Source organism: Pseudophryne corroboree, chromosome 6 (genome assembly GCF_028390025.1).
Source record: "Pseudophryne corroboree isolate aPseCor3 chromosome 6, aPseCor3.hap2, whole genome shotgun sequence".
Taxonomy (NCBI): Eukaryota; Metazoa; Chordata; class Amphibia; order Anura; family Myobatrachidae; genus Pseudophryne; species Pseudophryne corroboree.
In genome coordinates, this window is record NC_086449.1 from 374,876,447 (window position 1) to 374,889,171 (window position 12,725).

Sequence of the window (12,725 nt, forward strand, 5' to 3'; positions counted from 1 at the left end):
ACTAGGGATTTCAATCTCCATAGCTGACAGTATTGCTATTATCCCTCTTAAAGATATGGTGCTGTCCTCTCCAAATACTGAATGTTATGCTAAGGGGTAAACTAGAGGCATATTAAAAAAAAGATTTTAAAGGAATTAGCCTTAAATCCTCCCACCCAATTTGCCAAGGCAAAGGTGATTAGTTTAAGTTGCATGTAGACACTAAATAAGCTGTTCGGTAAATAAGACCATTTAATTCTTCATAGTCTTCAGACTTTTCTGATAATGTGGACAATAGGCATCTCTCTTAACCACACATGTATAATTATGAAATATATACAGTATAATAAAAATTTTAAATAGTTAATATGTTGTAGCTGTCTTGTGAGAACACTCATATCATATGAAAGGAAAGTTTGATGTACTAGCATAATGCTACTGTTATTGCTTAGACTGAGTCTTGTGTAGTGAGACTGCAAACCAAAGACAAGTCTCCACGGTGCACAAAAAATATTTTTCAAAATTTCACCTACAAAGGGGATAAAAGGGGTGAGAATTCCTCCCTCACACACCCATCCGGGGCTATAAAGAATGCATGGTGCCCAGAGGCGATCGCTAAGCAACGACAGCCGTTGGCTGTCAGCCATGCGCTGGCGCATGCGCAGTTCTGACCTGAATGCTGCGCTGCAAAGAACTGAATGACCCCATAGAGCACCGGTTCTTTGTCACAAGTAGGGACAAGTCTATAAGGTTAGCATGTATACCGCTGACATGTTTAGCTCCCAATCCAGGGGCTTTTTCTCTAACGTCCTAGTGGATGCTGGGGACTCCGTAAGGACCATGGGGAATAGCGGGCTCCGCAGGAGACTGGGCACTCTAAAGAAAGATTTAGTACTATCTGGTGTGCACTGGCTCCTCCCTCTATGCCCCTCCTCCAGACCTCAGTTAGAATCTGTGCCCGGCCAGAGCTGGGTGCTCCTAGTGGGCTCTCCTGAGCTTACTAGTAAAGAAAGTATTTATTAGGTTTTTTATTTTCAGTGAGCTTCTGCTGGCAACAGACTCACTGCTACGTGGGACTAAGGGGAGAGAAGCAAACCTACCTGCTTGCAGCTAGCTTGTGCTTCTTAGGCTACTGGACACCATTAGCTCCAGAGGGTTCGAACACAGGCACCTGTCCTCGATCGTCCGTTCCCGGAGCCGCGCCGCCGTCCCCCTCGCAGAGCCAGAAGAACAGAAGCTTGAAGACGACTAAATCGGCGGCAGAAGACTCCTGTCTTCATTTAAGGTAGCGCACAGCACCGCAGCTGTGCGCCATTGCTCCCAGCACACTTACACACTCCGGTCACTGTAGGGTGCAGGGCGCTGAGGGGGGGGGGGGGGGGGGGCGCCCTGGGCAGCAACTGAAGTACCTTTTGGCAATAAAGATACATATATACAGTCTGGCACTGTATATATGTAAAAAACCCCGCCATTTTTTTACACAGAAAGCGGGACAGAAGCCCGCCACTGAGGGGGCGGGCCTTCTTCCTCAGCACACCAGCACCATTTTCTCTTTACAGCTCCACTGGAAGCAGCTCCCCAGGCTCTTCCCTGCAGTATCCAGGTACAAGAAGGGTAAAAAAGAGAGGGGGGACACATAAATTTAGGCGCAAATAAAACATATAAGGCAGCTATTGGGTAATCACTTATTATAAGTGAAAATCCCTGTGTTATATAGCGCTGAGGTGTGTGCTGGCATACTCTCTCTCTGTCTCCCCAAAGGACTTTGTGGGGTCCTGTCCTCAGTCTGAGCATTCCTTGTGTGTGTGCGGTGTGTCGGTACGGCTGTGTCGACATGTTTGATGAGGAGGGTTACGTGGAGGCGGAGCAAGGGCAGATAAGTGTGGTGTCGCCCCCGTCGGGGCCGACACCTGATTGGATGGATATGTGGAAGGTCTTAAACGACAATGTAAGCTCCTTACATAAAAGGTTTGATGACGCTGCAGCCTTGGGACAGCCGGGGTCTCAGCCCGCGCCTGCCCAGGCGACTCAGAAACCGTCAGGGGCTCATAAACGCCCTCTATCTCAGATGGTTGACACAGATGTCGACACGGAGTCCGACTCAAGTGTCGACGATGATGAGGCACATTTACAGTCTAAAATGACCAAGGCCATCCGATACATGATTATTGCAATGAAAGATGTATTACACATTTCTGAGATTAACCCTGTTAATACCAAGAGGGTTTATATGTTTGGGGAGAAAAAGCAGCCAGTGACTTTTCCCCCATCTGATGAGTTAAATGAATTATGTGAAGAAGCGTGGAGTTCCCCTGATAAGAAACTAGTGATTTCTAAGAGGTTACTGATGGCGTACCCTTTCCCGCCAACGGACAGGTTACGTTGGGAAACATCCCCTAGGGTGGACAAGGCGCTGACACGCTTATCTAAAAAGGTGGCCCTGCCGTCTCAGGATACGGCCGCCCTAAAGGAGCCTGCGGATAGAAAGCAGGAAGCTATCCTGAAGTCAGTGTATACACACTCTGGTACTCTACTGAGACCTGCTACTGCTTCAGCCTGGATGTGTAGTGCTGTAGCAGCATGGACAGATACTTTGTCAGACGACATAGATTCCCTCGACAGGGATACTGTCTTGCTAACCCTGGGCCATATAAAAGACGTCGTCTTATATATGCGGGATGCTCAGAGGGACATTTGCCTGCTGGGCTCTAGAATTAATGCTATGTCCATTTCTGCCAGGAGGGTCTTATGGACTCGGCAATGGACAGGAGATGCTGATTCTAAAAAACACATGGAGGTTTTGCCTTATAAGGGTGAGGAATTGTTTGGGGATGGTCTATCGGACCTCGTGTCCACAGCGACAGCTGGAAAGTCGACTTTCTTGCCTCAGGTTTCCTCACAGCCTACGAAAGCACCGTATTATCAAATGCTGTCCTTTCGTTCTCAGAAAGGCAAGAGGGTCAGGGGCGCATCCTTTCTTGCCAGAGGCAGGGGTAGAGGTAAGAAGCTGCACCATGCAGCCAGTTCCCAGGAACAAAAATCCTCCCCTGCTTCCTCTAAGTCCACCGCATGACGTTGGGGCTCCACAGGCGGAGCCAGGTGCGGTGGGGGCGCGTCTCCGAAACTTCAGCAACCAGTGGGTTCGCTCACAGGTGGATCTCTGGGCTGTACAAATTGTATCTCAGGGATACAAGCTGGAATTCGAAGCGACCCCCCCCCCCCCCCCCCCCCCGCCGTTACCTCAAATCAGCCTTGCCAGCTTCCCCCATGGAAAGGGAGGTAGTACTGGCGGCAATTCACAAGCTGTACCTCCAGCAAGTGATTATCAGGGTCCCCCTCCTTTAACAGGGAAGGGGTTACTATTCCACAATGTTTGTGGTACCGAAACCGGACGGTTCGGTGAGACCCATTCTGAATTTAAAATCCTTGAACACTTATATAAAGAAATTCAAGTTCAAAATGGAATCGCTCAGAGCGGTTATTGCAAGCCTGGAAGAGGGGGATTTTATGGTGTCGCTGGACATCAAGGATGCTTACTTGCATGTCCCCATTTACCCACTTCACCAGGAGTACCTCAGGTTTGTGGTACAGGACTGTCATTACCAGTTCCAGACGTTGCCGTTTGGCCTGTCCACGGCACCGAGGATATTTGCCAAGGTAATGGCCGAAATGATGATACTCCTTCGGAAGAAGGGAGTTATAGTTATCTGGACGATCTCCTCATAAAGGCGAGGTCCAGAGAGCAGTTGTTGATCAGCGTAGCACTCTCTCAGGAAGTGTTGCAACAGCACGGCTGGATTCTGAATGTTCCAAAGTCGCAGCTGATTCCTACGACGCGTCTGCTTTTCCTGGGCATGATTCTGGACACAGAACAGGAGGTGGTGTTTCTCCCGGTGGAGAAGGCCCAGGAATTAGCATCTCTGGTCAGGGACCTCCTGAAACCAAAACAGGTATCGGTGCATCACTGCACGCGAGTCCTGGGAAAGATGGTGGCTTTATACGAAGCCATTCCCTTCGGCAGGTTCCATGCAAGGATCTTTCAGTGGGATCTGTTGGACAAGTGGTCCGGATCGCATCTTCAGATGCATCGGCTGATCACCCTGTCCCCAAGGGCCAGGGTGTCTCTTCTGTGGTGGCTGCAGAGTGCTCACCTTCTCGAGGGCCGCAGGTTCGGCATACAGGACTGGGTCCTGGTGACCACGGATGCAAGCCTCCGAGGATGGGGGGCAGTCACTCAGGGAAGAAACTTCCAAGGGCTGTGGTCAAGTCTGGAGACTTCTCTACACATAAATATACTGGAACTAAGGGCCATTTACAACGCCCTGAGTCAAGCAGAGCCCCTGCTTCGAAACCGGACAGTGCTGATTCAGTCAGACAACATCACGGCGGTCGCCCATGTAAACCGCCAGGGCGGCACAAGAAGCAGGATGGCAATGGCGGAAGCCACAAAGATTCTTCGGTGGGCGGAGAATCACGTGCAAGCACTGTCAGCAGTGTTCATTCCGGGAGTGGACAACTGGGAAGCCGACTTCCTCAGCAGACACGACCTCCACCCGGGAGAGTGGGGACTTCATCAAGAAGTCTTCACACAGATTGCAAAGCGATGGGAACTGCCACAGGTGGACATGATGGCGTCCCGCCTCAACAAAAAGCTAAAAAGATATTGCGCCAGGTCAAGGGACCCTCAGGCGATAGCTGTGGACGCCCTAGTGACACCGTGGGTGTACCAGTCGGTATATGTGTTTCCGCCTCTTCCTCTCATACCCAAGGTACTGAGAATAGTAAGAAAGAGAGGAATAAGAACAATACTCATTGTTCCGGATTGGCCAAGAAGGACTTGGTACCCGGAACTGCAAGAAATGCGCACAGAGGACCCATGGTCTCTGCCTCTCAGACAGGACCTGCTGCAACAAGGGCCCTGTCTGTTCCAAGACTTACCGCGGCTGTGTTTGACGGCATGGCAGTTGAACGCCGGATCCTAGCGGAAAAAGGCATTCCGGATGAAGTTATTCCTACGCTGATAAAGGCTAGGAAGGATGTGACAGCAAAGCATTATCACCGTATATGGCGAAAATATGTTGCTTGGTGTGAGGCCAGGACGGCCCCTACAGAGGAATTCCAGCTGGGTCGATTCCTGCACTTCCTACAGTCAGGGGTGACTATGGGCCTAAAATTGGGGTCCATAAAGGTCCAGATTTCGGCCCTATCCATTTTCTTTCAAAAAGAACTGGCTTCACTGCCTGAGGTTCAGACGTTTGTTAAGGGAGTGCTGCATATTCAGCCCCCTTTTGTGCCACCAGTGGCACCCTGGGATCTTAACGTTGTGTTGGATTTCCTGAAATCCCACTGGTTCGAGCCACTTAAGACCGTGGAACTAAAGTATCTCACGTGGAAAGTGGTCATGCTGTTGGCCTTAGCATCGGCTAGGCGTGTGTCGGAATTGGCGGCTTTGTCATGTAAAAGCCCATATCTTATCTTCCCTATGGACAGGGCAGAATTGAGGACTCGTCCCCAATTTCTCCCAAAGGTGGTATCATCGTTTCATTTGAACCAACCTATTGTGGTGCCTGCGGCTACTCGGGACTTGGAGGACACCAGGTTGCTGGACGTAGTCAGGGCTTTGAAAATATATGTTTCCAGAACGGCTGGAGTCCGGAAGACTGACTCGCTGTTTATCCTGCATGCACCCAACAAGCTGGGTGCTCCTGCTTCAAAGCAAACTATTGCTCGCTGGATCTGTAGCACGATTTAGCTGGCTCATTCTGCGGCTGGATTGCCGCATCCAAAATCAGTAAAAGCCCATTCCACAAGGAAGGTGGTCTCTTCTTGGGCGGCTGCCCGAGGGGTCTCGGCTTTACAGCTTTGCCGGGCGGCTACTTGGTCGGGTTCAAACACCTTTGCAAAGTTCTACAAGTTTGATACCCTGGCTGAGGAGGACCTTGTGTTTGCTCATTCGGTGCTGCAGAGTCATCCGCACTCTCCCGCCCGTTTGGGAGCTTTGGTATAATCCCCATGGTCCTTACGGAGTTCCCAGCATCCACTAGGACGTCAGAGAAAATAAGAATTTACTCACCGGTAATTCTATTTCTCGTAGTCCGTAGTGGAAGCTGGGCGCCCGTCCCAAGTGCGGACTTTCTGCAATACGTGTATATAGTTATTGCTTAAATAAGGGTTATTGTTATGAGCCATCCGTTGAGTGAGGCTCAGTTGTTGTTCATACTGTTAACTGGGTAAGGTTATCACAAGTTGTACGGTGTGATTGGTGTGGCTGGTTTGAGTCTTACCCTGGATTCCAAAAATCCTTTCCTTGTAATGTCAGCTCTTCCGGGCACAGTTTCCCTAACTGAGGTCTGGAGGAAGGGCATAGAGGGAGGAGCCAGTGCACACCAGATAGTACCTAATCTTTTCTTTAGAGTGCCCAGTTTCCTGCGGAGCCCGTCTATTCCCCATGGTCCTTACGGAGTTCCCAGCATCCACTACGGACTACGAGAAATAGAATTACCGGTGAGTAAATTCTTATTTTCTTTAGAGTGCCCAGTCTCCTGCGGAGCCCGCTATTCCCCATGGTCCTTACGGAGTCCCCAGCATCCACTACAGACTACGAGAAATAGAATTACCGGTGAGTAAATTCTTATTTTCAAAGGGTTGGCGACCCTCAGACAGGTGGATCTTGGTGTGATCAGGTGCATTTGATGTGCCATGAGCAAAGTGTCCTGCAATTCACACTAATACTCTAGGCTAGCTGCATTCTTCATTGACACATGAGCTGTGTGATCCACCGCTGAGACTTTTCCATTTCCAAAGTTGTGCGGGCATTCAACATTCCTTGATCTACAGTGTCACGTATGTACCGGGAATAAATCATGGAACGCATTACCACCCACTGTGGACTGCACACAGTGGCCAACTACAGGTCTTTGATTGTGATTAGCAACGTCTGGACAGAATTGTCAGTGGAAACAGACAAGTGACACTGACTCAGTTCACATCCACATTCAGTGCCAGAGGTACCAGATGCATATTCAGCAGCAGCATTCTTTAGCTTCCATTGGATAAAGGAGAAGAAGACCCACCAGAGTGCCCCTGTTAATACTATGACACTGAATACAGCATCAAACCTGGGCTTGTGACGTTTCTAATTAGACACTGGGGGCTGACAAAGTGTGGCATAGTCCAATGAGTCACAGTGGTTTTTGGCTGATAATAGGGTTTGGGTGTGGGGTAGATCGCATGAGGCTGTGGACCCCAGTTGTCAGCAAGGCACTGCGCAAGCTGGAAGTGTTTCCATAATGGTGTGGGATAATGCGGTATCCGTTTGGATGGTCGACCATGTTAAGGTCGACAGTCATTATGTCGACCACTATTGGTCGACATGGACATATGTTTGACACATGAAAAGGTTGACATGGCGTTAAAAAAAAATATTGATTTTTAACTTTTCATACTTTAATATCCACGAAGACTACGATTAGGAACGGTAACCTATGCCGAGAAGCGAGCCATGCAAGGGGACGCGGTCCACTAATTGTGGTTCCTGGTTATGTTATGGAAAAAATGACACCAAAAACAGTTCAAAAATACATCGACCTTTTCATGTGTCAAGCTTTCCCGTGTCGACCATTTTCATGTATCGACTATTAGTCCATGTCGACCATGTCTATGTCAACCAATAGGGGTTGACCTAGTGAATGTCGACCATTCATACCAGAACCAGATAATGCACCATGTTAACATTCCCAAGTTGTCCAGAATTGGTTTGAGCATCATTCTGGAGAGTTGAACCTAATCATGCATTTATGGGACGTGGTGGAGAGGTCCACTCGTACCCAAGGTCCTGCACCTACAAATATCAGGGAGGTGTGAGAAGCTATCCAGGCGGTGGCATGGGTCAACATTTCTTCATAGGTCTTCTGTTCTTTTGTTGTCGTACAGGTTTTGGATACCTGCGCTCACCCTCTATTTGGTGTTTGTATGTGAGAAATGATGAATCTCTATGATCTGTAAATACCTTTATAAGTCACAATGCTTAGTATAACAGATGGTACAATAATTCATATATAATTGATGATATTGTGATTACACATAAATGCCCTTATAGTAACATGCATATTGTGTGAACATCCGATGTATAGGGAAATTAAACACAAGATGAAATAAAATATGGTATTGCCGCTTGATGAATATCCTAAAAAAAAAAAAAAAGTCTTGTGAGACTTACTAACTGCTGGTGAGCGCACTTTACCGCTGCCCCCCCCCCCCCCCCCCCAGGATTGGTGGTCCTCTAGAGTGGAGCTTCTGTGCCCCTGGGGGCTCACACTGACGCCCCGTTACTTTTACTCTTGCTTTTACTTTTTTTTTTTTTATAATCTGCTGCTGCATCCCACACAGCCTCCCCCTGCCTTCTGTGAGGATGGCTGCATGGCCAGGGGCCTCCCAGCTGCGGCCCTTAGCTGCATATAGAGCCCCATCCTGTTTCCCCGGGCTGTGATAAGGCCCCACAAAGGACTTTCCAGACAGGATTTGCCCGCCGCCCACCCTTGCTCCCAGCTGCCAGGTCCCTCCTTCGTTATAGAGGCCTCCTCCATTTTCCCCCCTCAACTGATTGGACTGCCGTCCCCTTTCGGAGCTCCCTGCAATCCTACCACAACCTGCTAGCGTTGCTGCCTCATGCGGTGATGCTCCGCTCTGAGATCTTGTTCTCCACTATTTTGCTTGGAGCCATCTGATGGCCATCTGAGACCAGGTCGCGGGGAGTGACCGCTCCCCAGGAGCTATGTTGTTGTATGTATCTCACTGATCCTGACACATCCTGAGCTAATTGCAAACATCCTCCTGCTGTCCCCCCCCCGGAGTATGGGGCGTACCTCGAAATCCTCTAGACGGAGCAATAACAACCAATCTCGAAAAGTCACGAGGTCTCAAACGGACCTGAGGCCTTTTCTACATCCTACGACCACCCCACAGATGGAAAACCGTGCCTCTCCCTGCCCTCCGACATCTCCTTCTGCCTCCTCGATCTCGAATCCGGCTGATGATATGGCCGACTCTGCGTCAACGGGCGGCCGTGACCTCCGGGAAATCCTGACCTTCATGAGGTCCCTTCCTACCAAGCAAGACCTTCAAGATACTATTAGGTCTGAACTTGCCTCCATTAAAAGCGAAATCTCACACCTATCTGATCGCTTGGTGAATCTGGAGGAAGTCCAGGATGCTAACGTTTCCTGTATGTCCTTGATGCGAGACTCCATCCGTGCTCAATCCAAGGAAATCCGTGCCTAACAGTCCAGAATGACGGATATCGATAACAGGGGCAGACGGAACAACATCCGCGTCCGTGGCCTTCCGGAGGACGTTCCCCAATCCGGATTAGTGGACGCTCTGACCAAGATATTTAACGAACTCTTGAATAAGGACTCAGACAACGTTATCACTTTTGATAGAGCCCTCAGGCCGAGAGGCCTCTCCACTGACCGACCCCGTGACGTTATTTGCCGGCTCCATTATTTCGCCCAGAAAGAGGAAATTATGTCCAAAGCCCGTCAATTGGATGGTATCGCCTTTAATGGCTCTGCAATAAGCCTATACCAAGATCTTTCCTGGTACACGCTCCAGCAAAGGAAATCCTTGAAACCCCTAAAAGACGAATTACGGAAATGTCAGCTTCGTTATCGTTGGGGTTTCCCTTTTAGCCTCCAAGCCTGTTCCTCTGGAAAATGGTACACCCTGTCTTCCCACGCGGACCTCCCCTCGTTCTGCTCTTCACTGGGTCTGCCTCCGTTGGTCGTTCCAGACTGGGAGTTTCCCCTCCCTGATGTTCCTCTCCCTAAACGAGCTCTTAGCTCGCAGCCATGGCACGAGGTTCGGGGCACCAAGACAAGAGCCCAATCGACTGCTTCTCCCTCCAAGACTGACTTGCTGTGAAGGACCCTTCTGTATGCTTTTGTTGTCCCAGCTTGTTCTACATTTCTAGGGACTCATGTTGCTAATGCAGTGTTGGAGGGTATTTTTTCCCTTTATGAAGAGTTTTCACATATGCCTTGGGTTAATTTTCTAGTTGCTAACGGATGTTTTTGATAATTGTTTACCTTGTTTGCTTATGCTGGTCGTTGGGTGGTGAGGGTTGTGGATTTTCTGCTGCCCTTGTCGCCCACCGGCTACTTCTCTTGTTGCAGGTTTTCTCCTTTCTTTTTGTGTCAGTTCCAGACATGTTTTTCACCATGGTTCCTGTTGCGGTTCACTCCCGCTCCCCCCCATTAAACCCGCCTTTGGCTATAGGCCGGTAGGGAGGCTGACAACGTTACGGTTCAGTCTCTCTCCTGCGGGTCTTTTGCTGATGTTATTTTATTATTGTTGTATTTCTTTCTTCTTTGTCTCTTTTTCCATGCCTGCTCTTCCTTCTCCCCCTCGTCTTTCTATCCACTTTCAGATTTTTGGGAATTCGTTCCACTTCACCCCACCATGAGTCCCCCGGGGAAGATTAAAGTGCTGTCCCTCAACGCACGTGGTCTCAACACGCCAGAGAAGAGATCTAGCCTCCTACGTCTACTGAGATCTGAAAGAGCGGATGTTGCACTAGTGCAGGAGACCCATTTTAAGGTTGGAATTCGTAACCCTACTCTTACGAATCGCTACTTCCCCACAACATACTATAGTAACACCCCGGGTAGCAAATCCAAGGGAGTGGCTATTGTCTTCTCCAGAGACTTGCGCGTTTCTGACGTTTCCATACACAGGGTGGTACCGGGTAGGCTCCTCCTCTTGACTTGTACAATCTTTGAGCAAATGTTCACTTTTGCGGTGATCTATGCCCCAAACCAGGCCCAATTGTCTTTCTTCAATTCCCATCTCCCGACGTTGGACTCTTTATTTCAGGGTGTCACTGTTTTAGGTGGGGACTTCAACTGGACATTAGACCCCAGCATGGACACGTCATCCCAAACCTCTAGATTTATTGCATCCAAGTATCGCCGTGTTAAACGTTTACTTCACGCGCAACAGTTAGCTGACTCTTGGAGGACCCTTAACCCCTCAGGACGTGACTACTCCTTTTACTCACACCCTCACCGGGTTTACTCCCGTATTGACTACTTGTTCCTTAGCCATAGACATCTCCCGCTTCTCATAGATGCCACCATTGGCTCTATCACATGGTCGGACCACACCCCGGTGACTTTGACTTTGCACCTCCCTCACGGCCCCCACAAACAATGGACCCGGAGACTTAACGAGTCTCTTCTTTACGATGCACTTTGTAAAGATGCCTTAGATAATACTCTGGACGATTACATTGCCACGAATGTCACGGATGATGTCTCCCACCTAACTGTGTGGGAAGCACATAAATGTGTGCTCCGCGGCAAATTGATACAACTAGGCACTTACAAAAAGAAACAGAGGCAAGCCCTGATCTCCGGTCTTCTGCTTAAGATCCATGCCCTCGAGACCTGCCACAAGGCATCACTGTCAGAGGAGACCCTTGTGGAGTTGTCGGAAGCCCGTTTACAGCTGAACAAACTCCTCTGTAATAATATAGTCCATTCCATCCGTAAATATAAATGGAAATATTATCAATGGGGCAATAAGCCTGGCCGAGTCTTGGCTCATGCGCTACGTGCCCAACACTCTGCTTTGTTCATTAGCTCAGTGAAGGACGACAGAGGAATCCCCAAATTCAAATCACCTGAGATTAGGGCTTGCTTTGCACGATTTTATGCCTTGCCATATAACCTAGAAAATGCTCCCTCAGATGCGGATCCCCATTCTTTAATTCAAAAAATAAAGGACTATTTAAAGTTTATAGACTATCCCGTTCTCCCGCCCTCGAAGCTCGGTTTACTAGAAGCCCCTTTCACTGCCCAAGATCTAGATGAGGCCATCTCCTCTATGCCGTCCGGAAAGAGCCCGGGCCCTGACGGATTCACTATAGCGTATTACAAGGTGTTTAAGGACAAGCTGATCCCCTTACTCCTTCGAGCGTTTAATTCAATTGCATCTGGTTCTCATTTCTCCCGTGACTCTCTGGAGGCCCATGTTTCGGTGATACCGAAGCAGGGCAAAGACCTTTCGGTCTGCTTCAACTATAGACCCATTTCCCTCCTAAATGTGGATCTCAAACTCTATGCTAAGATTTTGGCAAATAGATTGAGCGCGCTGGTTCCTCTCTTAGCTCACAACGACCAGGTGGGATTTGTTGTTGGCCGAGAGGCTACAGACAACACAACCAAAATCCTCAACCTCATCCATTTAGCTTCCTACGGTTCTACCCCCACTATGTTACTTTCAACCGATGCCGAAAAGGCATTTGATAGGGTCAGTTGGAAATTTATGAAATCACTTTTGGAGCATATAGGCTTAGGTCCCAATGCACTTGCTTGGATACTGGCCCTTTATGATTCTCCGACGGCGAAGGTGCGCGTAAATGGCACTTTATCTGTCCCATTTACCATAAGCAACGGCACTAGGCAAGGCTGCCCACTATCTCCATTGATCTTTGTGCTATGTATTGAAGCGCTAGCTAGAGCTATCCGTGCCAACCACGGCATCAGGGGTTTTACCGTGGGAGACTGTGAATATAAGTTAGCCCTGTTTGCCGACGACCTCTTGGCCATAGTATCCCATCCCACTGACACTCTACCGCACCTAATGAAGGAGCTTGACCTCTTTGGACAGCTTTCTAATTTCAAAATTAATTATTCTAAATCCAGCGCTCTTAATATTTCCACCCCTGCAGATTCCGTTGTGGCCCT

At 49.0% G+C, this 12,725-nt stretch overlaps 1 protein-coding gene across 6 annotated transcripts in view; it reads left to right on the top strand.

Moving 5' to 3' along the window:
- NRF1 (nuclear respiratory factor 1) overlaps positions 1 to 12,725 on the top strand; it is a 242,709-nt gene that overhangs the window by 186,957 nt on the left and 43,027 nt on the right. For 3 of the 6 annotated variants that reach the window (XM_063926730.1, XM_063926729.1, XM_063926734.1), the window contains one exon: positions 6,509 to 6,598. The exons of the other annotated variants lie outside the window; for them this stretch is intronic. In XM_063926730.1, coding sequence (XP_063782800.1) covers positions 6,509 to 6,598 — 90 coding nt within the window. The remainder of the gene's footprint in view (positions 1 to 6,508; positions 6,599 to 12,725) is intronic. 6 annotated transcript variants of the gene reach the window in all.